The 26,404-nt window shown below is 38.3% G+C and overlaps 1 protein-coding gene across 1 annotated transcript in view; it reads right to left on the bottom strand.

Annotated features, from left to right (window-relative positions):
- Nucleotides 1-17,465: 17,465 nt before the first annotated feature.
- The window catches only part of pik3r4 (phosphoinositide-3-kinase, regulatory subunit 4), a 99,390-nt gene continuing 90,451 nt past the window's right edge, over nucleotides 17,466-26,404 (bottom strand). The window contains exons 18-19 of the mRNA XM_060850286.1: nucleotides 22,093-22,213; nucleotides 17,466-19,123 (exon numbers count right to left, since the gene is read on the bottom strand). Of these exons, the coding sequence (XP_060706269.1) occupies nucleotides 18,953-19,123; nucleotides 22,093-22,213 (292 nt within the window). The 3' untranslated portion in view covers nucleotides 17,466-18,952. The remainder of the gene's footprint in view (nucleotides 19,124-22,092; nucleotides 22,214-26,404) is intronic.

The raw sequence follows: 26,404 nt of genomic DNA, 5'->3' as shown, positions 1-26,404 counted from the left end.
CCTGAAGTATTGAAAACTCATGTGGAAGAGCAGAGAGTTAAAACAGCAAGATTAGCAGCTGAAATGGCTGATGAGTATGAATTAGTTCATCAATCAAAGTTTGGCTTCCAAAACCGATTTCAATCTATGAGTGATAGAAATTGGGGAAAAGAGAAATCCCTTGGAAAGGGAAAGGCCGATCTTGGTGAAGATCATGAAGATAACTTACCACAGGGTTAAAAAGGAAACCCTTGAAGGGGGAAGAGAGTTAAAAAGCTCCTGTGTTTTCACTGCTATAAAGTAGGTCAAGCAAAATCACAGTGTTGATGGGTTAGGAAAAGTACTGGGAAGCCGAGTGTATAAAAACAGGATAAGGCAATGAATTTGGTTGGATTGGTAACAGAAAGCACAGTGACGGCTAGAAAGCTACACCAGAATGTACAAGCTGGTTGGAGGTTGTTTAATGAGGAACTGCCAGATCTTCTTAAACCATACCTGCCAAGGCAAAGTTTATTCATATAGGTCAAAAGCAGCAGGTAAGGAGGTTACAATATTAAGAGATACAAGATCCTCTCAATTTGTGACATTGAAAGATGAGGAGCACTGTTGTCAGAAATGGTGCTAGTAACTGGAACTCATGGTGAGACAAAAAGTGCTCAATTATGTGCAGTGAGGTTAGAGTGTCCAGTGAGTAGTGGTGAAGTCGTGGTAGGAGTACTGGACAAACTCTCAGCTCCAGGAATACAATTTGTCCTTGCTAATAATAGAGTGCTGCCTACAGTGGTTGAAAAACCAGTGGAAACTCATGTAATTGAACTTTTGCAGGAAGTATATCTTTAGATTTTTCTGGACTGTGTGGTACCAAGTTCACAGGGTCACCAGTTGAAACAGGAAAGAGCAAAGAGTATAGATAAGAAAGGTGAAGTGGAATCAGCAGAGACCCTGTTAGATCAGATTGAGACAAGCTAGGAGCAGATAGATGACACAGCAAACATCTTTTGCTCAGATAAATTAACAGTTACAGTAGTAAGATGAAAATTTAAAACAATTCTATCAAAAGGCATACACAGAAAAAGAATCTGAATGTATTCCTGAATGTTGCTGTCTTAAAAAATGATGTCTTAGTGAGGAAATGGAGACCATCACTTATTCAGACAGATGAGAAATGGGCAGAAGTTCATCAAGTCATTTTGCCAGTGGTTTATAGAAAGGAGGTGTTGCGGATAACGCATGAACTACCTTGAGGGGATCATTTAGAAGTGAGAAAAACTCAAGCTCAAATACAAGAACATTTTTAATGTCCTGGACTGCACAAGGATGTAGTTGAATTTTGCTAGACACACCATACATGTCAGGTAATTAGAAAACCACAGGTAGGAATAAAACCAGCATCTTTAATACCTATTCCTGCATTTGATGAACCTTTTACAAGAGTCTTAATTGATTGAGTAGGACACCTATCTAAATCAAAAAGTGGGAATCAGTATTTGTTAAGAATAATGGATGTGTCCACTAGATTTCCAGAGGCTGTCCCATTACACAATATCACAGCTAAAAAGGAGTGTAGAGGAATTACTCAAATTGTTCACTAGAAATAGTCTACACACAGAGATACAATCAGATCAAGTGTCAAACTTCACATCAAGATTATTCCAGGAAGTTATGGACAGTTTAGGAATAAAACAGTTCAAATCTTTTATGTACCATCCAGAGTCATGTGGAGTCGTAGAAAGTTGGCATCAGACATTAAGTACCATGTTGAGGGCTTATAGTCAAGACTATTCAGATGATTGGGATAAGAAAACTTCATTTGTACTTTTTGTGATCCACATTAATTGTCTGAATTCAGTCTATTTGAATTAGTTTTTCAGCATGAAGTAAGAGGACCGCCAAAATTGATTAAAAGGAAATTGGTAAGTCATAATTCAGAGACCAAATATTTGGACTATGTGTCAAGTTTTAGGAAACAATTAAATAGATTAGGAGTTGGCGAGATGGCATTTAAAAGTATCACACCATACAGTGCAACAGAAAAGAGACAAGAAATCAAAAACTCACAATTTTACTATCAGGGATAAGGTGTTAGTGTTACTTCCTGTGATAGGTTAAACTTTAAAAGCAAGGTTTAGTGGACCTTGTCAAGTTGAAAGGAAATTGAGTGAGGTGAACTGTTTGACAAAGACTCCAGGCAGAAAGTAATTTCACAGAGTGTGTCATGTGAATTTGTTCAAAAGGTGATTTGACAGGGAAGGAAAATCCTGTATTATTGGTTACAACACAGAGGGAATAATTACATACAGAGGATTCTGAATTGGACATTCCTCAAATTAAATTGGACAAGGAGGAAGCTGTCAAGAATTGGGATAAATGATCGAGTTACCTTCCAGAAGGAAATTGAAATGACCTGAAAGAGGTATTATTATGTGGAAGTAAGCTAGGAAGTATTAAACTAATTATGCAATAGGAGATGCTGTTCTGGTTAAGCAACATCCTTACAGGCATAACCCTTTTAAGTTGGTTCAAAAGGAGATTGAACACATGCTCCATATTCTAAGTGAATTACAGTTACTGGAGTTCACCCATAGTAAGGTACCAAAACCAGATGGTACCCAACAATTATGTGTGGACTAACACAAAGTCAATGACGTTACAAAGACTGATGCATATCCAATTCCACATTTGGAAGACTGTGTTATAAAGGTGGGACAAGCAACTTCTATTTCTAAGTTGGACTTGCTCAGAGGATGCTGGCAGGTTTCTTTATCTGAAGGAGAGAAGACATTTTCAGCTTTTGTAACACCAAATTGACTGTATCAGTTTAAAGTCATGCTGTTTGGTATGAAAAATGTGGCAGCCACATTTCAGAGACTAAGCAATATGATCATGTCTGGATTATCCAATTGTGTCATATATGAAGATGACCTGGTGATTTTTAGTCACACATGGAAGGAACATTTGCAACATTTATCAGATGTGTTCAATTGACTTCGGAAGGCAGGCTTGGTGATAAACCTGGCTAAAGGTGAATTTGCCAAAACCCAAGTCACATTCATGGGCCATGTTATTGGACATGGACAAATGACCCCACGGAATTCAAAAACAAAGGTAATTGGGGAATTTCCCATACCATCGACATAAAGGGCAGTGTTACAGTTCCTGGGATTGAGTGGATTTTATTGATAATTCATACCAAATTTTAGCAGTGTGGCTGCTCCACTCACTGGATTGCTAAAGAAGTTTCAATGGGCAGCGGACTGTCAGAAGGCATTTGACAGCCTGAAAGCTGTGTTAACCACTGCTCCAGTGTTAGCCACACCTAATTATGCAAAGCCATTCTAGATGACTATCGATGGGAGTGATGTAGGTGTCGGTACTATACTTCTGCAAGTAGATGACAAGAAGATAGAAAGACCTATCAGGTATTTCTCCAGGAAAGTGAACATTCATCGGCAGAAATATTTGATAGTTGAGAAGGAGACTTTGAGCTTGGTGTTACCATTACAACATTTCCATGTTTATGTTACCAGTAATGTATCTGAGACAATTATATACACTGATCATAACTAGTTGAAGCTTGTGAAGAAATTTAAGGACAGAGATGCCAGGCAGTTTTGCTGGAGCTTGTCATTACAGCCATTCATTTTGAAAATTGTGCCTGTGGCAGGATGAGAAAACACAATTGCCGACGCATTGTCGAAATTTGAATGAGAAACGGTGGCATTCAGTGGGAGGAGTAAGACGAACTGAAACAGAATGCAGTCGTGCATATTTGCAAGATTATTGTCAATGTTATGTACATGTGTGTTGTAGAGTATTAACATTTTAAGATGAAGGGGTTTTAAAATTAAGCCATCTTTGGATATTGGTGGTTCATTGTTTTTAAGGGAGGAAGTGTGATGATGTTGCTCCTTTAACAAGGTTATCCTGTCTTTGGCTTTCATTTCAGAGAGGTTGTAAAACATGGGTATTGAAAGGTCTAGGCTTGAAGGATTTTGGGGCCAATTTGTTTATAGCTAACAAATACTGCCTCAGAAAAAAGGCTTAAGTTAAAAGAAAACATTTATACAATGAAAAGGGAGTGGCCAGTTCTTCCTGCTCAGTTTGTTTTTGGTTTGATTTTGGTTTGGTTTTAGCAGTCTGGCTGATCACTGAAAGCAGGCAGTCAGTTTTGAGGCTACTGGGCCAAGAAACAGCGAAATGGATGAACGTGTTCCATGTTGAATCTCTCTGCCATCTCACTCTCTCTCCTGTTAGAACCTGTGTTTGATTTTTCCTTTTTTAACCAAGGAGTGTTAATGGGGATTGTTGTAAATATTTGGAACAGCATTATTAAGTTGAGATCATCTGTGGGGTTTTCGGATAGGTTAAGTTATTCCATATCTTGTTCTCATTTTGTTTGTGTTGCATTTGGTAATCTTGTAAATAAATTCTGTTTTGCTTAAAACTAAGTGGTTTGACCAGCTGCATCACTCCTGGAATATCTGCTTTGCACCTCCCACTGCCCCAGTTTTGGATGCACAAATAAACCCTAATTCATTTTAAACCTAACTTTGCCATAGAACTTTAAACTGGATTTCACAAGCAAAGTTTCGGGAAGCACACCGCTGCAAATTTTTAAGAAAGGGAAAGTGATCCTTTTTAAAAATCAACTGTTAAACACTGGAGAACGATAAAAGTAATTCAATTCAATCTGTCCTTTGTTCAGGACAATTGTCAAACAGGCTACAGACTGTCAAAGACTGAGTTGGTGTAACAGATTCAGTGTTAAATCTCATCAGTGGTGGCCTTTTAAGTGAGGTGCTTCCCAAGTTATGGGAAAGTCCTCAACTTACTTGAACTGGCTGAATTGCTCAAAGTTGGATTTGATGGGCGAAATAACCTCCTCTGGAGTAACCAGTTGATGATTTCAGTCCCCAGTTTCCTCTCCTACTCCAACTCAGCTAAATATCTTTTATTCTCCTGCGCCTCCAATTCTCTTTTACATTTCTCAAATCTCATGCCTTCCCAGTCTCTAATCTTGTTAAGCCATCTCAGAATCTTGTTTATACCACTTCATTTCTCTCCCGATACCCTTCATCCAGTGTCTTACCTTGTCACCCTGTTCCTTCAGCCCTGCACACTTGAGTCTTATCTCTTACCTTTACCTTCCTCTTTTTCACTGTGGGCCTGTAGGAATGAGGAAGGGGTGCTGTGAGAAATAACATTTAAAAGACAATTTTGTTATGGACTATTAAGTGCAGGACGCAATATATACATGATTCAGCCATCTGCTCAAAAGTGTGGGGAACTGACAATTTATCTCTGTTCCATTTACTACACCTCACGATGGAAGTTCTAGAGTGGTACTGTGCATGCTATGAAATTAAGGAAACAAATAATAGGAAACTTATAACTTTTAACAAAAAAAATTTACCGATTTTTCTCTAGTCCAAAGACTTTGAGCAACTTTAAATTTTTCCCACCTCACCCACTTATCCTTACTTAATTTTCCATCTGATTCCTGATGAAGGGCTCTGGCCCGAAACGTCAAACTTCCTGTTCCTTGGATGCTGCCTAACCTGCTGTGCTTTAACCAGCAACACATTTTCAGCTCTTAATTTTCCGCCTGGCCTAACAGCTGAGAAGATAATTTGGAATCAGAAAAGTAGCTTGATGTTGTGCACACATCTTGTCTGTTAATAATAGCAATGCACACTAAAACAGTAGAAGCAAAAAGGCGCACAATATCATCTATGTGCAACTCATCAACACAGTTCTTTTTAGAAACTAAACATCTGATGATTTAAACTTATTCACTTATGGTACTGAAGTTCAACCCACAAGAGAAATTAGGAATGAAAACTGACAAACTGTTGAGTTTCCTGCAGGACTAATAAAAACTTTTAAGTGGATGGTCCTTCGTGCCCATAATAGAAGCATCTGTTACAATCTGACATCATCATATTTGTAAATGAAATAGGAAAGAAAACGGAAGTTTGTAGATTTTCTTTAATCAACATGGGTCAAAGAGCCCGTCTCCACGCTGTAGGACTCTGTGACCTCTGGAGCAGATGGGACCGCAACCTGGGCCTCTGGATCCTGACATAGGGACCACCAACTGCATCACAAAGGCCCCAACATGACATTGACATTTTGAAAACAATCTGTTTAGATATATTGTGACAAACCTCTGGAACAGGTGGGACCCAAACCCATGCATCCTAGTCCAGAGATAGGGTCAATACTACTTCACCATAAAAGCCCAACTTGGCTTTTCTTTTAAATTCAACCTGCTTTTCTAATCAACCTGTTCAGAGATGTTATTATCCACATCTGAATTAGGTGAATCTTCAAACCAGACCTCCTGGCACAGAGGTCAGAACAATTAGCAATATCTGAATTCCCAGCTCACTACAAATGAGAAGTGGCTAACATAATATTTCTGCTGACATAAACTGAAATTGCTCAATTTGCTGATCTAGCGGTTTTCTTTAAAATAAATTCACATGTGAATTCACGGACAGGGTATATAAGATTTTCAAGTAAAAAATTAGGTCTGCAGATGCTGGAGATCACAGCTGCAAATGTGTTGCTGGTCAAAGCACAGCAGGCCAGGCAGCATCTCAGGAATAGAGTTGATTTCACTTGACTTTTACTATTAAAACTTGCAGTATGCTGTTCCATATGAATATTTGTTAATGCAATAGAATGTTTATATATTTATGTCAGTTGTACTATTTTCTAAAGATTAAATTTGCGAGTTGATTAATGCCCCATTACATAACTTGGGCACAATTTAAACTGACCATGTAGTAGTGCAGAACCATTTTCTTTCAGGTGCATGTGAAAAATCTCAGGTGTTATTTAAACAAGTATGCCATGCCCTTTATTTATCTCTCAACCAACATTCCATTTCTTATTTGTCATTTGAGGGATTTTACTGCACACATTAGTTGCAGGTTTACCCTACCTAACTGCACAGACCTTGTTCTAAAATCACATCACTGACTTTCAAATGATTTTGTATATCCTAAGGTCATTAAAGATATATGTAGTTATGCATAATCTTGATCGTGTATTTATTCATCTCTGAATTGAATAATTTTCCTTAGTCCTCTAACACTAAACATGGAGTTAATGGGAATATGTCAATTTACACAGAATTCACTTTGCAAAAAAACATTGAAGGACTGTGACTGTTCCTCAAAAAAATCTGACCTAATGCTTCAAATCAGAAACCTTTCAAAGAGCCATTGATGTGTTCAGTTGGTCAAGTTCAAGTGATACAATAGTTGAAGTACGATGATTTTGACTACTTGATTACTTACAATGTGGAAAGAGGCCCTTCAGCCCAACAAGTCTACATCCACCCTCTAAAGAACAACCCACCTAGATCCATTCCCCTACATTTACCCCATTACCAACACTACCGACCTCAAATTTACCTGGACCATGTCAGACTCCTCCCTCCTCTTCCTAGACCTCTCCATTTCTATCTCGGGCGACGAACTCAACATGGACATTTACTATAAACCGACCAACATCCACAGCTACCTGGATTACACCTCCTCCCACCCTGTCCCCTGTAAAAACGCCATCCCATATTCCCAATTCCTTCGCCTCTGCCACATCTGCTCCCAGGAGGACCAATTCCAATACCGAACAGCCCAGATGGCCTCCTTCTTCAAAGACCGCAATTTCCCCTCAGACGTGGTTGACGATGCTCTCCACCGCATCTCCTCCACTTCCCGCTCCTCTGCCCTTGAACCCAACCCCTCCAATCGCCACCAGGACAGAATCCCACTGGTCCTCACCTACCACCTCACCAACCTCCAGAAACATCGTAACATCCTTCATCATTTCCGCCACCTCCAAACAGACCCCACCACCAAGGATATATTTCCCTTCCCTCCCCTATCAGCGTTCCAGAAAGACCACTCCCTCCGCGACTCCCTCGTCAGGTCCACACCCCCGACCAACCCAACCTCCATTCCCGGCACCTTCCCCTGCAAGCGCAAGAAATGCAAAACTTGCGCCCACACCTACCCCCTCACTTCCCTCCGAAGCCCCAAGGAATCCTTCCATATCCGTCACAAATTCACCTGCACCTCCACACACATCATTTACTGCATCCGCTGCACCCGATGTGGCCTCCTTTATATTGGGGAGACAGGCCGCCTACTTGCGGAACACCTCTGGGACACCCGCATCAACCAACCCAACCGCCCCGTGGCTGAACACTAACTCCCCCTCCCACTCCGCTAAGGACATGCAGGTCCTTGGACTCCTCCATTGCCAGACCATGGCAACACGACGCCTGAAGGAAGCGCGCCTCATCTTCCGCCTAGGAACTCTCCAACCTCAAGGGATGAATGCTGATTTCTCCAGCTTCCTCATTTTCCCTCCCCCCACCTTTTCTCAGTCCAACCCTCGGACTCAGCACCGCCTTCTTGACCTGCAATCTTCTTCCTGACCTCTCCGCCCCCACCCCCACTCCGGCCTATCACCCTCACCTTAACCGCCTTCCACCTATCGCATTTCCAACGCCCCTCCCCCAAGTCCTTCCTCCCTACCTTTTATCTTAGCCTGTTTGGCACACCCACCTCATTCCTGAAGAAGGGCTTATGCTCGAAACGTCAATTTTCCTGCTCCTTTGATGCTGCCTGACCTGCTGCACTTTTCCAGTAACACATTTTTCAGCTATCATCTATCTCAGTGCAGGACAAATCTGCAGAAGTTCCTCAGATAAGCACATGGATGATGATGGGATAGTGTAGGGGGACGAGCTGAGAATAGTTCACAGGTTGGCGCAACATCGAGGGCCGAAGGGTCTGTCCTGTGCTGTATTGTTCTATGTTCTAATGTCGATGGGTAATCCATCTTCAGCCACTTCATCCATGACTTTCCCTGAGATTTCACAATATTTGCAATTCCTCAGATACTGAAGCAGTTCATGTTCATAGACTGCAAGACCTGAACAATATGCAGATTTGGGTGATAAGTGACAAGTAAAATTCATGCCATACAAGTGCCAGACATATCCAACAAGAAAGTAACCATCGGTTCTTGATGATCAATGGCATTGGTGTCACTGAAACCTTAACATCCTGGAGTTGATCATTGATAAACCAGACATATAAATATTATCACAATAGAATCAGATCAGAGACTAGAAATTCTGCAGCGAATAAGTCACCTAATGTTTTCCCAAAGCTGTCCTTCAACTGCAAGGCAGAAATCAGGAGTGATGGAATATTGACAATTTGTTTGAATGATCGTAGCTTCAACACTCAAGAGACTTGACACCATCCACCACATTTGACTCTCACTCTCTTCAACACAAATACACAGTAGTAGTGTGTACCATCTACAAGACGCATTGTATAAACTCATTCTCAACATCGGTGTGGACTTGTGGCAAACGGCCTGTTTCTATAGTGTAGGGAATTAAATCTAATCTACTAAAACTGTGACTTCAACCATGGAGGAGGATAGAGATAGCAGATATATGGAACCACTACCTGCATATTTACCTCCAAGTCATACATTAACTCGACTTGGCACTATATCACTGATCCGTCACTGACACTGGGTCAAAACCACTCATCATCAATCCTACTAATTGAAAATTTTCATTAGTATTTTGGAAATTAAACTTCAATGGACCTTCATCATAAATGCATACAACTGAATTATGCTAATGATGATAAACCCAAATAACTATTTTATTTCTCTGAATCAACACAAATTACTTGTAAATATATAATATTACAAGCATAAGAAAATGTCCCAAAGCAGTTGCTTTGGAAACAGTGTAATGCATTAAGCCGGCAGGTAGAAGATTCTGTGGTTGTTTTTTGGGCAGTATCAGAGGAAACACTCATAGCTTGAAAATAAATGTAGACTTCATTTAAGGCAGTTCTGTAGAGTTCTCAGTGGAAACTGGATGTATAAAGCAGTTGCTTCTGAGAAAGGGAGAAGATAGTTTAAAATTGTTAAAATAGGTCACCTCAGTGTAAGGAGTTTAGTTTTTATATTCTTGGCTGCAAGTGTTGAGATAAAAGCCTAAAGGTCTTATGTGAAGCTGAGAAAGCTTAATTTCAGCTATAGGATGAATCGAGGAAGAGGCTATCTGAATCTCATGATCTTGAATTGAAATTATAACCAGATCAATTCTTAATTGGGATAGAAAAGGAATTATAAAGAGATATTTTTGGGATTAATAGCATTATATTTTCACCATGTGTTTTTACATCTTTTAAGTATGCGTTATGTGTAAATAGTTGGTTCATTCTGTTTTATCTTTGTTTCTTTTACAAAATAAACTTCTGTTTTGCTGTTAAAACAAAACCTGCACCATTACATGCCTAAGTTACAATGTCACCACCTTGCTAAAAACAAGAAAAAAAAATTAAGCCAGATTTCTGATCTGATTTGTCCAGTAATAACATAAGCTGGGTCATGAAAACTATGCACAAGTTCAGAAAATCATGATTATTAAACAAACATTATAAATTCTGTAAGAATGTTTTTGCCAAAATAATCACTGTTGAAGTCTGTGGAATGAAAATTAAAGGCCAGCCATTCTTTCTGACCCTTTAGATAACTTAAATAAAACATTTACAAATAATTATTGATTGATTGCATTTTACAGTTAACATTAGTAAATGGTTGCACAAAATTTTAGCATTCCAGATTTAGATTCAATAGTTTGTGTCTCACAGTAAAGCACGTTTCAACTCTTATTTACTTTCAAATTATACATACAGGAAGAATTATGTGATGAGATACTTACAACACTAGAAAACAAGGGTGATGGAAAGTATCAATCCTTTAGTACAGTGAAATGCCTTGAAATTAATCAACCCCTTCCAAATTGCAAGGCTGATCAGTTTTTTTTTTAAAAAATTGAAACCAGAAATTTACCTTAACCTGTCGCTATTTCAAAAGTGTCAGAGTATTCCTATATAGAGGTGCAGGATATTTTATTAACATTTTTAAATCAAGCTCCCATATTGCAATTGGTTCCTTGTTTTCATACATGTTTCACAGTCTATTTGTCAAATGAACTGGCAACATGAACAGAGTCATGAACATTAATCCAATTCCAGGAAAGAAGTAGAGCATGTAGATAATGTAAAGATAGGGGGACATGTCTTTATTTCAATGCAAAAGTTACTGGAGATAGCTATTGCCTGACATTTATTTAGTGCAAACATTACTTGCCACGTTTCATCCCATCCCAAGTTCACATCTTGCTACATTTAGACAAGGTGATCTGACATGCTGCGAATGGTGCTAAACATTGTGCAACCATTGACAAGCATTCCTACTTCTGACCTTATGATGAAGAAAAGATCATTAATGAAGCAGCTGAAGATGGTTGGGTCAAGGACACTACTCCAAGGAACTCCTGCAGAGATGCCTTGCAGCTGAGATGCCCGACCTCCAACAACCACAATTACCATCCTGGAAAAAGATTTTAAAAGGACATGAGGGGCAACATTTTTATATGGATAATGGTTAATGTTTGGAATCAACTGCCAGAACTGGTGGATGCCCGTACACTTAAAACATTTAAAAGATGTTTGTATACATTTATGAATGGGAACGATTTGGGGGATATAGACCAAGTGCAGGCAGATGAGACTAGTTTAGTTTGGGAACATGGTTGGCTTGGACTAGTTAGACCTAGGGGTGTCTTTCCATGTTTATGGCTCTATGATTCTGACCAGTTAGAGGAATGGGTAGAGGGAGAATTTTTTTTCCCAACAGCCCATTACAAGGAGATAAACAGGTAATCGTCTGAGCCTGGAAGAGGAAAGACTGCAAAAATAGTCAACAAACCGTAATAAATATTTAAAACAGGAACTGCAAGGCTATAGACTAGAGCAGTGAATCCCAAAATTCTCCTCAATGAGAGCCCATTTCAAGGCTTGAAAATTCTCACGACCACTCACAAAAATTGAGGTTTGACGAAAATAAGACCAAGGAGAGTAAAAGTAGAGAAGATCTGAAAGAGCAGAAGGTTAAGCTTTGCTGTCTCAGAGGTCATGACACCACTTCATGTCCTAAAGTATCATTTAGAGAGACTCTGAGACATATTCCTGGAAAAAGTACATTGATGCATAAAGTTAAAAGGGTTACTTTTATTAAAAAGATATATTCATGACTAAAAACATGAAAACAAATTTAAGAAAGAAGCCAAACTGTTGATGTCAGTGCAGATGAGCCTTAGTAGCATGAAAGATTCTAGTAGTACAGAGAGATTGGAGAAGTAGGTTAGGGAAGATCGAATAAGGATATTCAACTTTGCTAAGTTTTAATAGACGATGTAGAGAGAAGTGGTTTCCTCTGGCAAGCAGGTGAGTAACTTTGGATTGTTAGTTATTGGCAAAAGGATGCGAGTAAAGTAGGAAGATTTTTTATTTCTCTCTGCACAGAGGGTTAGATATCTGGAATAGTTTACTGATTGTGTGGGGGAAATCAGATTCTGTTAGAACTTTCAAATAATATCTGGGTATATGTTTTAAGGTAATTCATTTAGAGGGTTATGGCAACAAAGCCCAAACATGAAGATAAATGGCATGGCTCCTTCAAAGAGCCAGGAAAGACATCATGGGTCAAATGGCCACCTTTTGGGTAGTAAGATTCTAAGAAAGCAAGACAAATTTGCAAAGTAGAGAGCAGAACCAAAAATCAAAAATGCATAAAACCTAACAGACAACTCAAAGGAACCCAAGTTATCTTCTAATCATATGAAAAGTAACAATTCAGGAAACAGTAAAGTTGATCAGAGATGCAAACAAAAATCCTGACATGCTTTGAGATAATGTTTTCAGATAGCTATAGCAGTGGGATTGAGAGAGTTCAAGAGAAAACATGCTCAATTATAGGTAGAAATGAGATGGAAATGATAATATCAGTAAAACTGTTTGATTTCAAATGAAAAAAAAACACATAGTAGATATTCTAATTACAATCTTCAATAGATGGATTTGCAATTCCAATGATTTTTATGGTTACAAATGTAAAATGTTGATGTAAAAAGGGAAATAAAGTAGGAACTCTTAGTCCTACACTTGCACACGCCTCCCACACAGCAGAACAGCGTACAAAACCTGACCCTTCAGTTCACACATTTCTCAGACATGAAAGCTATGGAAAAAAATAGGGTCCTGAGGTATACTTTGTTTTGGAAGTTCAAAATAGATTTGAGTCAAATTCCCAAACCTGAGCTGAAAATCTGGACAATGTTGCTGAAGAGTGCAACTTAGGATGTGCATCTTGGGAAACGTTGAGAGCTATGGATCTGAGAATGCTGAGCATCTTGTCTATATTGCAATCATGGTAGATTTTGTATCCAGCAGTCTCTTTGCTTCATGTATAGGAGAAATCTAGAAATGAGTAACATGGTATTGAAGAGAACCCAAGGATTCATGCAGTTTTTGAGCAAAGTAAAATGTAATTCTGCAAGTACATATTCCCACCCCCGAACACACACACACACACACACACACCCACACACCCACCCTCTCTCATACGCTTACACATACACTCCCATACACATCCTCTCACAGACTTATACCCCTTTACACTCTCACTCACCCTCACCACATTCACTCACACTCATAACCTCCCCCCTGCCCCCCCAACACCACCACACACACATCCACATGCACACATACACATATAAGTTTGAGGGGTGAATTTGTACTTGCAGAATTACATCTTACTTTGCTCAAAAACTGCATTAATCCATGTAAGATTCTGTAAATCCGCTTTTTAGATTAGAATCAGTCTTACCATTGTGGCACAGACAGCTTTACACAGGGAAGCTCAAACCTTCAATACATTATCTGGACCAAAATGACACCAATTGTTAAAATTTACTTGAGAATGTAACTTTTAAAAAGAAGTTTTGTGATTTGCATATGAAAGAATTGAAACCAACATGGTCATTCTAAAAGAGGAGAGACTTAACAAACAATCCAGGTCTGTGGCTTACAATCTTATTCTCCACAACCACAGCACTCTGAAAGCTAGTGCTTCCGAATAAATCTATTGGACTATGACCTGGCGTTGAGATTTTTAAACTTTGCACACCCCAGTCCAATACCGGCATCTCCAAATCACAATTTGCCTAGATTCTAGATAGCTTAGAACAGTTTTCAGGGACATCAACCTAACTCCCAACATAATTTATATGTCTTATAAATCACACTCCTCATTTCCATTCTAACATATCCCCATGCCCCTTCATCTCATACAGCCCATATATCTCCCATAGGCACCCTCTCAGTATCTACTGGACAGACGTCAGGAGCTTTGAGCAAATATGTAAACCATCCCTTACACTCCTACTCAATTCATACTTCATAAGCTCATCTGCACAGCCATTATTCTTTCCTCAAACCTCTCCCCGTGTAACAGACTTTTTGGCCAACATTGTTCCACCAGGAACTCCATTTGACATTTTCACATCTTTCTAGATCATTGGGATTACGTTATCTACTATCTCAATCTCTCTACTCCAATTACCCCCTTTAGCCCAGCACTAGCACTATGTTCTCTCAGGATTAACCCTACCATTGTCTTTACAGAGGTTAAATCTCAACTGTCTGACATTTCAGTCCTACTCATGAACCAAAAGATTGAACCTCAAGACATTACTTCTCAGACTTGTCCCAGACCCGGTCAACTCTGGATATTTTCTTCTGAAGCCTTCAACCTCAGTATCCCAAAGCTGGTTTGATACCTTGTGCAAGACCAATAAATAACACTGTTCTAGTTGACCCAGCTTTTCACCTTGTTCTTGAATCTCTTGATTTTTTTCACCTACATCCCTAATTTTGTCCTTTCTGATCTGTTTCAGCCACTTTCTGCAAGTTTCTAGGCCCTAGGTATCTCATTTACATCATGGATATCCAATATCTCTATTGCAAGAAGGCCAAACCAATTCCATCCACCACCTTCCTCTGTGTTGACCTGATGTTTACATTGATTAACACTTCTCACTCAATTTGCTTCTTTCATATAAAATGCAATTCAAGGAACCCATTTGGGTGATAAAAATTTCTTGATTTTGTTTGGCAAGTTATTTTAAACTTTCTTTGTTCTACTTCGACATTGATGCCCTCCATCACCTCTAATTTGGGGACATTGATGACTGTATCAGTACTAACTGCTCTTGCCCCATACAGGAAAAATTAGAATCAATTTTATTTCTAATTTTCAATATTTACTCATCTTCACATAATTCATATGCGACTTTTCTCCTCAACCAGATTTCTCCATCTCTCATATCGGGAGTGGACTTTCAATCAAAATTTCTATGAGTTTGCTGACTACCACAGCTATCTTAATTACACTTGCTTAATTTCAATTCATGGGAAGAAGGTGTTGCTATCAGGACCCACATTTGTTGCTAATCCCAAAATGCCCTAGAACTAGACCATTTCAGAGGGATGTCAACAATATTGCCATTAATCTGGAGTCACAGGTAGGCCTAACTCTAAGGACAGCATGGTGGTTAGCACTGCTGCCTCACAGCGCCAGAGATCCGGGTTCAATTCCTGACTCAGGCGACTGACTGTGTGGAGTTTGCACATTCTCCCAGTGTCTGCGTGGGTTTCCTCCCACAGTCCAAAGATGTGCGGGTCAGGTGAATTGGCCATGCTAAATTGCCCGTAGTGTTAGGTAAAGGGGTAAATGTAGGGGAATGGGTGGGTTGTGCTTCGGCGGGTTGGTGTGGACTTGTTGAGCTGAAGGGCCTGTTTCCACACTGTAAGACCGATATCATCCTTTAGAAAGACATCAATGAATCATACGAGTATTTTGAAAATGATGGTTCCATGATTACCGATACTAGCTTTAGCTTTCGTTGTGAACTTTGCATGTTCCAGGACATTTGCCTAAGGCGCTGGATTACTCATCCAGTGACATTAGAACTATCATCACTCCTCATAACTACATCAAGGACTATTTTCCATCTTCCATTTGTTCTGAAGATGCCACTCACCATACCAATGCATCTGATAGGTCTTCCTTTTCCTCAGCCAAGATTTGCCTCCAATTTTAGTACCCCTGAAGCATGTGCATCTCAACTCCAACAATTTCGTTCCCACATGTACACCCCCCCAAAGCCACAATCAGATTTTTCTTTTCACTTTCCACTCCAAGATTTAAACAGATCCTTTATTATACACATTTGCCCTTTCCCATGTCTTTCTGTATTCTGAAGAGACTCTTCGCTCGCTGAACCATGTTCCTTTCCTATGCAGATCCAGAAAATACAATCAGGGCTCCAAACACTCTTTTCAGATAAAGTGATTTAATTGTACTTTTTTCCATTTGAATTGAGCGTCAAACACGTTAACCTCGACACTGGAAATACCAAAACGGAGGACTGGATAACCACAAGTATGTTCACATGGTTTTGATTGCTGTCATTTTATTCTCTGTTCTTCTCCACCCCCTACATTCTTCTCAAGTTCAGTGGAAGAATGAGCAACAGCATGTTATCTTTCACAAGACACTTCACAACATTTCAGATGCACCAAGGAATTCTAGTTTCAAATCATAATTGCCACTCCTATTTTTGCCCAACAACAGCACTAATGATTGTTCTAATTTACAATTTGTCTAAACTAATCTTTGTTTCCTTTCTTGCTCCATCATCAGCCATTTTTGTTATGTACCATCATTCTTTCAGTCTTCTAACCCTGTCTTCTGTTGTATTACCAAATATTAGCCCGCATTTTCTCCCCCATCACTTTTCTCATACTTGATTTAGAAATCTAACTTTTTACATAATGTTTCAGATTTTGTCAGATAAGTTTTTCTCTTCATAGATGCAATCAGACCTGCAAAGATTTCTACAGGATGTTACTTTCGTTTTAGCAAGACTTAGAGGTTTATTTACAAAACTTTGAATTCTTGTTGGACTCTTTCAAAAAAATATTGGGCGTCGGAGGCTGAGGGGTGACCTTATAGAGGTTTACAAAATTATGAGGGGCATGGATAGGGTAAATAGGCAAAGTTTTTTCTCTGGGGTCTGGGAGTCCAGAACTAGAGAGCATAGGTTTAGGGTGAGAGGGGAAAGATATAAAAGAGACCTAAGGGGCAACATTTTCCAAACAGAGGATGGTATGTGCATGGAATGAGCTGCCACAGGAAGTGGTGAAGGCTGGCACAACACAACATTTGGATGGGTATATGAATAGGAAGGGTTTGGAGGGATATGGGCCGGGTGCTGGCAGGGGGATTAGATTGGGTTGGAATATCTGGTCAGCATGGACAGGATGGACTGAAGGGTCTGTTTCCATGCTGTACATCTCTATGACTCTATGATTAAGAATGGAAAAGCATAAACAAGTTGCTTAACCTTTAATGGAATTCTACTGAATTAATCTATTTAATATTTAATATCAGAGATATTAAATAGAATATCCTTGTAATTAATCACACCAGACAAGAAGCAACTGGTAACAAGAATTTTAATTATTTATTCACATTTCCATCGCAAAGCTAAGAGCAAGTTTATGTCATGCCAATGAGTAAAATGCATTACATTGCATTTTATTCCATTGAAGTTCCAAAAACTAAAGCTCAAATAATACATAAATAAAAGTATTTTCAGTACGTACGTTTTCATATTTTTCCCAAATAAGTGAATAATATTTAAGTTGAAGCCCTTAAATTCAAATCCAAAAATTTAAAAGGCTGTCCTCTACACGAACCTGCTACATCTCTGCAGCTTCCAGCACAGAGGGTTAAATAATTGTAGACATTGCTCAATGAAGGTTCCACACATCCTACATCCCTTTGCATTTAAGAGAAGTGCAAAAAAATTTCAAATCTTTCTCACGATTACTAAGCATAACTTGGTTGTTATTACAGTGATATTTTGGCATCAGGTAATGGTCATGACGAAGCTAGTTATTTTGCCAGAAATAAACTAAGAACATTTGCAGAAAGATTAAATACTTTAAAAGTGCACCAGTAAACTGCATCTTGGGGCAAGATCTTTAAACTTTCTTCAGATTCAGTTAAGCTTGTACAACACAACATCAAATAATCATATGTTCAAATATTCATACAAAGATTACCACCACAGGTCCTAAGTTTAATTTATTTAAATATCTACATATCTCCACTGATGAGTTTTATCTTTCCCATATGATACTCTTCAACCTGGAGTGACATCACGTATGATGCCTTTTTTCAGCACATTTGCTCAATGACCACAGTGACCAAATCCATTCATAAAAGGCTAACTCAGATTCTCTCTAACAGCTTTCTCCTCCCTCAAGTATTTATAAGTGTACTCTAGAGTCTTAAAAAAAAGATGCTGGAAGCACCAAAGACATTTAATGATTCGAAGCATACTTGCTGTGAGGACATACGTGTGGCATTATGTGGGGACATGCTGTGAGGCATTATGTAGGAAAATGCAAGAATTCAAAGCGAACATTTTACAAGTGACAAACAAAAAGAAAATGTATGGAAGGGTTCTAAAATACCTATCTACTGTTACAATTCAATCCAATTTTTATTCTCTTCAAAATTCCAAAGTCTTTTGGAATGATTCAGGAATTATTTTTGCTTGTCGAGATTTAATTACTTTGAGGACATTATTCACAAAGCAAATTTTTGTATTAACAAAGTTCACAGATCAAAAATGAATGCAGCACGAAGAAAATATATTCCCAAGTTTACAGTCTGCAATCACACCTCTCATTCAGTACTGAAGCAACAAAGACATTTTCAGGTTTCTATTTCTGGGAGTTCATTTCTCCAGTTGCAAAGTCAATAGGACGTAAGGTTTAAAATCTGAAAACGTGAAGGCATTTTTAAACAAAAATATAATCACATTCTTCATGATTTTTGCATGAACAAAATCAGGGTATAATCTTCCCTAACCTATAATCAAGTACTTCATTGATGAAGATGACAAAACAGTGTCCTTCACTTTGTTTTCAGAATCAAACTGCTACTTCCAAACTTTGACTATCCCATCTCGTGAAGCAGTTACAATAAATCCCTGGGTTGTTTGGAAAGCAGCAAGATCAGTGATAATGTCATGATGCCCAACTGGGAGAGATTCTGGACCTCGTCGGGGTACATCCTCTGAAGATCCAACTTTCTGCTTGTTGTGAATTTCCTTTCAAAACATAAACAGGCTTTTCATTCAACTGATATTCTGAAAAATGTGAGGATTAGAGTGTAACATGGAAACAGTAGTTCTACAAATAGATAGTTTCAATCCATTTTCTTCTCAACATTGTTCATTTCTTCAATTAGTTATTGCACAAATACACACAATCACAAAAGAACATGCTAAAATAAGACAAATACAAACAAAACATGCAGGTCACAAGTCAGTTCTAGTATTAGTTAAATATTTCATCATGTGTCCATATAGTATCCTACTTTTTAAAAAAACTGTATGCACATTCAGAAAAGGGAATTATGCATTAATCTGTCAAAGTTTGTAAGACTGTCAAACATTCAAGCAGTTACAATTTAGCACCAGTTTATTCTTGAAAGAAAAAAAACGGAGCATTTCAGATCTTACAAAATCATACTCACAATTAATGAACATGGTACCAATTTGTCATAGAAGGCCCCGTAAACAGGATTGAGATGACCAGTTAATCAAGATTATAAAAATAAAACTAAAAACTACAAATGCTGGAAACCTGAAACAAACCAAAAATTGTTGGTGAAACTCAGCAGGTCTGGTATCATCTGTGGAAAGAACGCAGAGTTAAAGTTTCAAATCCAGGAACTAATCATCAGAATCCCTGAAGAACAGTCACTGGACTCGAAACGTTAACTCTGCTTTCTTCCCAGATGCAGGCAGACCTGCTGAGTCTCTCCATCAGTTTCTGTTTTTGTTTGTAATCAGTTTTGTTGTCAGGATTAAGTGTTGTCCAGGATACCAAAAACGTTCTCTGCTCATTTTCAAATGAAATCACAGGATCTTCAGTAACCATCTGAATGAGTAGACTCAGAATTTGACTTAAAAAGTCTGACAGCAGAACTTTTCCTGTATGTGGATTGTGTCTCAAGTGGAGTTTGAACTTACAACTCTCCCACTCAGGAAACTGCTAGCACCGAGTCAGGGAGCATACAGAAAACAGAAACAAAATGTGGTGGACATGGCAGATGTCTCAGAATCCAAAGATGAAATATTGTTTAATTTTTGAGGTGGAGGGGCACTTCTTCAGAGTTAAGCCATTTACAACTATTTCATCACAGTTTTAATTACTTGTTTTCACCCCCTTCTATTCAAAGTCTCTCCTTCCAAAACATGTTGTCAGAAAGGCAAATTTCATCACGTCCAACACATCATGTGTGCATCTCTACTCTCTACTCTGGAATTTTTACTTTAAACCAAATTAAATGGAATTGATCTATTAGCTGATTCTATGATCTCTGGATTTAAATTTCAAAACATTTTCTATAAACCGAGGTTTACATTTGATCTTTTCTTGAATTGGAAAAGCCAGAAAAATTTCAGCTTTCCTTTCTTTGCATAAACCTTTTTAGGCTTTACAATAAGGCACACAGCATTCATAGGCAGAAAAGTTAAGAAGAACTTCTACAAGATACCGATTAGACATCAGCTGGAGTTCTGGGCATCTTAAGATATCAGTGCATTGGAAAGAGTACAAATTAATTTTGCAAGAAAGTTACAGGGATATGACATTTCAGTTAGAAGGAAAGAATGGAGAAGTCGAGGCTGTTTTCCTTGGAAGAAGGCTAAGTGGAGATTTAATATAAAGTTTTGAAATCATAAAAACTCTGACAGAGTGCTTAGGGAGAAATTGTTCTGACACAAAGGAACCAAAAAATGAAAGGGCAGTTTTAAAATGTTTTGCAAAAAGCAGCAATGAGAGAAATAACAATTTCAAACAGTGAGTAATTAAGGTATGGAATGTACCATCTGAAAGTGTGGTGGCAGGAAGATCAATTGCCATATTTAAGACGGCACTGGATGATTATTTAAACAGAAATGCATGCATAAGGTTAAAGGAAAAAAGGTGATTGAAACCAGATTAAAATGCTCACAGAGCCAATGATGGGTCAAATGAACTTCTACGTTGTAACAAATCTGCAATTCTGTGATTTGTATCACCCTTGAGACATTCATTCACTCTTTATTATCTTACTCGACCAGTATTCCAAAGAACACATAACAATGCCATTTTTGAATTTTAATTCTGTAAAAAGAACTTCACCCAAAGGGTTCTGAATTTGTGGAATTCCCTGCCCAGTGAAGCAGTTGAAGCTACCTTGTTGAATGTTTTTAAGGTAAAGAGAGATAGATTTTTGAACAGTAAAGGAATGAAGGGTTATGGTGAGTGGGTGGGTAAGTGGAGCTGAGTCAATGAAAAGATCAGCCTGAGCTAATTGAAGGGCAGAGCAGGCTCAATGGGCTAGATGGCCTACTCCTGCTCCTATAAATCTGGAATTAAAAAGCTGACATCTACAAAGTGACTTTAAAAAAGTGTTGATTGCCTTACAAATGAAACTGGCTCAGTGTATCTTAGAGAGATAAATCTGCCATCTGATCCTGTCTGGTCTATATGTTACTTCATTTATCCATTGTAGATAGACCTTAGCTATGCTCTGAATTGGTCTTGAAAATGTATTTAAACGCTAGCAAGCAGAAATCATTTTGTCCAATTCCTTCATTATGGCTGCTGCTATTATTATTTCTACCTTTTAGCTATTTGCTGCTCTTATTCAATAGATTCACACATTTTCTACTTTCCTTCATGTTTCGTTTTTCCTCACTTCCCCTGTTCCTTTTTTATATGCTATTCACAAGCAGTTAAAAACTTTCAGTCCTTTGTTAGCCGATTGACTTCTGTTTCTTCACAAGAGACTTATGACTCAGTGAACATTTCCAATATCTGCCTTTTTAAAAAATAATTTGAACCTTGTTAAGTAATAAATATAGTGGAATCCCTGGTCTCTAAAGTAGTTTTGGAAACATTTAATAAGATAAGGATTTGTTAGTTGGGCAATTTATGATGTTATAATATTCTGGCTGAAGCTACTGTTTTACATTGCTATAGAAATCTATGAACCATGAATTAAAATCTTTGAAGGCGAACCTACCTGCACAACCTCAGTTCCTTCAATTATCTTTCTATAATATGAGACAGATGGACAATGCAGAGCATCATTTGCACCTCCTGCTACAATATATGATCGCTCTGGATATGCTAGATCCCAAAACCTGAAGGAAAGAGAACAGCAGTTAATTTAAAAATAACTTAATTATAGTTTGTAAAAGATATTGTTCTGGTGCATTAAATGGATGCAGAGAACTGTTACAAAATCAGTCTTTTAAAGCACCTTCAATAAAAAGTTATCAGTTCAGTTAACTCAACAGAGCAGATTCTCCTGATGACTCAAGTAGATGACCGAGGGAAGACAGCCAAAAGCACCTTTCACAAATTCAGGGCTCCTGGTGGTTTAAGTCTTTTGCAATTCAGCCCCTGTTGTAATGTAGGAACTGTGACAGCCAATTTGGATGTTGAATCTTGCTCTGCAAAGCATTAATGCCTAGATCTGCCTTTAATGATACATTTCATATATTTTAGCAAAGAAGGGATAAAAATTTACCAAACAATCAGAGAGAACTCCCTTGCTCTTCTTTATCATCTAGTCAAGAAGGAAGACAGTGTTGGTTTAAAACCTCAATTGAAAAATGCCACCACTGATACCTCAATATATTAGAAATGTGTGTTATCATCTTGGAATGTGTGCGCAAATTAGACTTCAATCTGTGGCCTCCAGACTCAGACTCAAGAGTATAAAATGAGTTAACTAACCTGTAAGGTAGCATTGACGACACTGCAATTCTTTTGGGTGAGAAAAATCTTCCAGGAATTTCATTAATGGTTGCTCTTCAGTCACTGTGATATATTTAAGTGGCCTATGAGCAGGCAAGGAGGCCTGATCTAGTCAGGGTTTTACTGTTCCTGGATTCTTCCAGGGAGACCCAAGGAGCGCAATTGATATGGAATGGTAACACTGAAGTCAGTGGGAAGAGAATCACACACTACACAGAACAAGTTTCTGATTAGCGATTGCTCGAGATCAAGTTCTCCCTCCCAACTCCATCTATTTCTACTTTTGCCTATTACTTAGTAGAAGATAATAAATGTCAATACAAACATACGGAGTATAGAAGTCAACAATCAGAAAGGTCAAAATTGAGAAATAAATTAAACAGAAAAGGTTAAGATTAGAAAACTTAATATTGAAGAACTCATCAGGGCAACCTGGACTGAGATGATCAGTACCTTGACAGTTATGACAGCATCCGCTTTCTGCTAAACACCATTTTGAATGATATGTGAGCAACATGTCTAAATGTAATTCTGACCTTTACATTTACTTATAAGGAATAAATTTAAACATTTTAGTTTAAAATCAGTTGTTAGCATAATTCATAAAAAGTATTCAGGAATTCCTTTAATGCAGCATTGTAACAGCAAAGACAAGACATACAAGAATGCAAGAATCATTCAAGTGACGCTTGCAGAACAGTTAACAGTAAAAGTGCAACACAGTGCACTGGAAATGGATAAAGAGTAATTGACGAGAATTTGAGTTCAAAATAAGTGTGGTAATCTGCTGATATTTTTATGCTAAAGTAAAGCAACTTCAGGCAGTGGTCTCAAATATTCAGAAATTACCAACAGGTTTATCTCCAATACTCAGACACAGAAGTTGGAAGTAACAATTATATTTTTAAAATTATCCAGTTTTTATGCTTCATGTAAATTAGAAAAAATGCATTTAAAAACTAAAAACAATTACAGAGATAACAGTCTACAATATAGAAGAACAGGGCAATTGTCTGGACTGTAGCACATAGGAACTTCTGGACATTGAGAATGTCCAGAATAACCACATCTGCAGAGAATATTTCAGTCAGAAATGTTTCTGGCAGAGTTAGTACAAGTTGGGGAACTCTAATACATAACAGAATTAGCATTATCTAGTTAGTTTTGTTGTAGATATTAATCAGAACTCATGCAAAAGTGCAGGTACAGAAGTGGGTTGGTATGAAGATAACATTTGGGCAAAAGGAATTCAGTTAAGTTAGAAAATAAGGATATAGAGGAAATAATACTATTCCACAATGAGCCGCTCCATATGTTTTTGGAAGTATTTTCCTTTTGTGCAATATCCCTTTAATGCCAAAATGGGCTGGGACTGCTCTGAAAGAGCATTGAGTAGTTACTTCATAATGGCATATTTGTGTTCCAAGAAATAGCCATGTAACCAAGGGTTGCTAGGTGGATGAAATCTAAGGAGCAACAGAAAGCTAACTGTAGTGGGTTGTTACCTATGCTTCCCATTTGGAAGTTCAAAATTATGCAAGGGTAAAAAAGGCAAGGAAATTTTCTGTTGTACCTTTAGAACAAATCCACTTGTATTGAAGCGGAGTTCTGAGAACAGAGCTGAGACTGTTCTACTGTATTTGTTATACATTGGAAAGTGAAGACAAGCAGGATAAAGAATCATGGACTGGACAAAATTCACTGCTGCTGTTCCAGTACTTCCAAAGCCCACCATGCATTTACAATATTCATTAAAAAAAAGTCTGGGTATTCTGTGCCATTAGAACTGTCAGAAGCCGAGTCAGAGTGCTCACAGACATGCATCTTGTTGGTGGTGTTCTGTCTGGGGTTTTCGGGTGGAATACAACTTCTATTAAATGTGACTCAAGGATTGAATTGACTAGATAGGAAGTGAGAAATCCTAAAAATTGGTAGCAATTTTAAAAATAATGGAATTCACATGGTCCCCAAGTTGTACGTGAAGTCATGCAGGTGTATCTTTCTTGAATCTGAAATTTACCTTTTCATTATTTGACAGGTAAAAGGACGTGTCTAAAGTTACAGTTATATTTTACTTGCTAGTTACAGTTAAAGTTTAAGGAAATGATATTTTGTCCATTGGTTTTCTTTCCATTGGCTTTGTGGGGATTCATTTCATTTTAATGTTATTGCTATGTGTGGGGTTTGTAACAATAGAAACTATGCTTGCTATCAGTAAGGACAAGGATGAAACTACTAGGACAGCCAGTATGCAGACTATGGAATTATGGAGAAAGACCTGTCCAAAAAGTGAAAAGAAGCATAAAATGGTAATTGTAGGTGGTGATTTAATAGTAAGGAGAACAGATAGTATACTTCATAAGCAAGACTGAGAGCTCCACAAGGTATGCTGCCTACCTTGCTTCAGGAGTAAGGAACAGCTGTTAGATGTTTCTGGCATGAAAGCCAAGGATGTAAAACAGTTGGGGGAATTGCATTACTGATTAGGGAGAATATTAAAGCTGTACTGAGGGAGGACACCTTGGAGGACACAGTGAGGTCATGTAGATAGAGGTCAGGAATAGGAATGGTGCTATCACTTTGATGAGATTGTACTATAGGTGATAGAGGAACAGGTATGTGGACAGATTGTGGAACAATGCAGAAACAACAGGGTTGTTGTGATTTTAACTTGTCCTATATTGACTGATACTCAGTGCTAGGGGCTTGGACGAAGAAGAATTTGTTAGGTGCGTCCCGAACGGTTGATTGAAACAAAATTTAAATAGTCCAACTAGGAAATGGGCCATACTAGACCTGACAATGAGGAATGATTCAAGACAGACAGAGCCTTGGAGAATACAGAGATAGTAGGAAAGAATTCAAAAAAGGAATTAGGAGGGCTAAAACGGGTCTTACCATGTCTTTGGCAAACAAAATTAAGGAAATTCCCAAGGCATCTTTTAAAAAAGGAGCAAGAGGGGAGCAAGGGAAAGAGTAGGTCCACCCAAGGACAAAGGAGGGAAGTTACCTGTAGAGCCGAAGGAAGTTGGAGAGGGGTCCTAAACAAATACCTGAAAATTTGTATTCACAAAAGGAGAAGATCATGATGAATGGGGAGTCTCAGGAGAAGTTTGTTAAAATTCTTATCGTATTCCCTTTAGTTACAGCAGAGTTCCCAGAGGACTGGAGAAGAGTTAACATTATTCCTTTGTTTAAAGAAGGCAACAAGGACAATATGGGAAAATTCGGGCTGATGAGCCTTATAATGGTACTGTTGAAGATTCTTTGGGATTGGATCTACTCACATCTGGAAAAATATGGCTTTATGCAGGGAAGATGGTATCTCACAAATGTGATTGAGTTTTTTGCGAAATGACAAAAGATGATTGATGAGGACTGGGCAGTGGATGTTGTCTACATGGACTTTAGCAAAGCTTTTGACAAGGTCCCTCATGGCAGGCTTATACAAAAGGTGAAGTCATTTGGAATCCACATTAATCCAGTAAGATGAATACAGAACTTCTTTGTCATAGAAGACCGTAGTAATGGAAGGGTGTTTTTCTGACTGGACATCTGTGACCAGTGGTGCT

The sequence above is a fragment of the Hemiscyllium ocellatum genome, chromosome 34, assembly GCF_020745735.1.
Source record: "Hemiscyllium ocellatum isolate sHemOce1 chromosome 34, sHemOce1.pat.X.cur, whole genome shotgun sequence".
NCBI lineage: Eukaryota > Metazoa > Chordata > Chondrichthyes > Orectolobiformes > Hemiscylliidae > Hemiscyllium > Hemiscyllium ocellatum.
The sequence above is the reverse complement of the archived record's forward strand: the minus strand, read 5'-3'. Positions and strand labels throughout refer to the sequence as shown.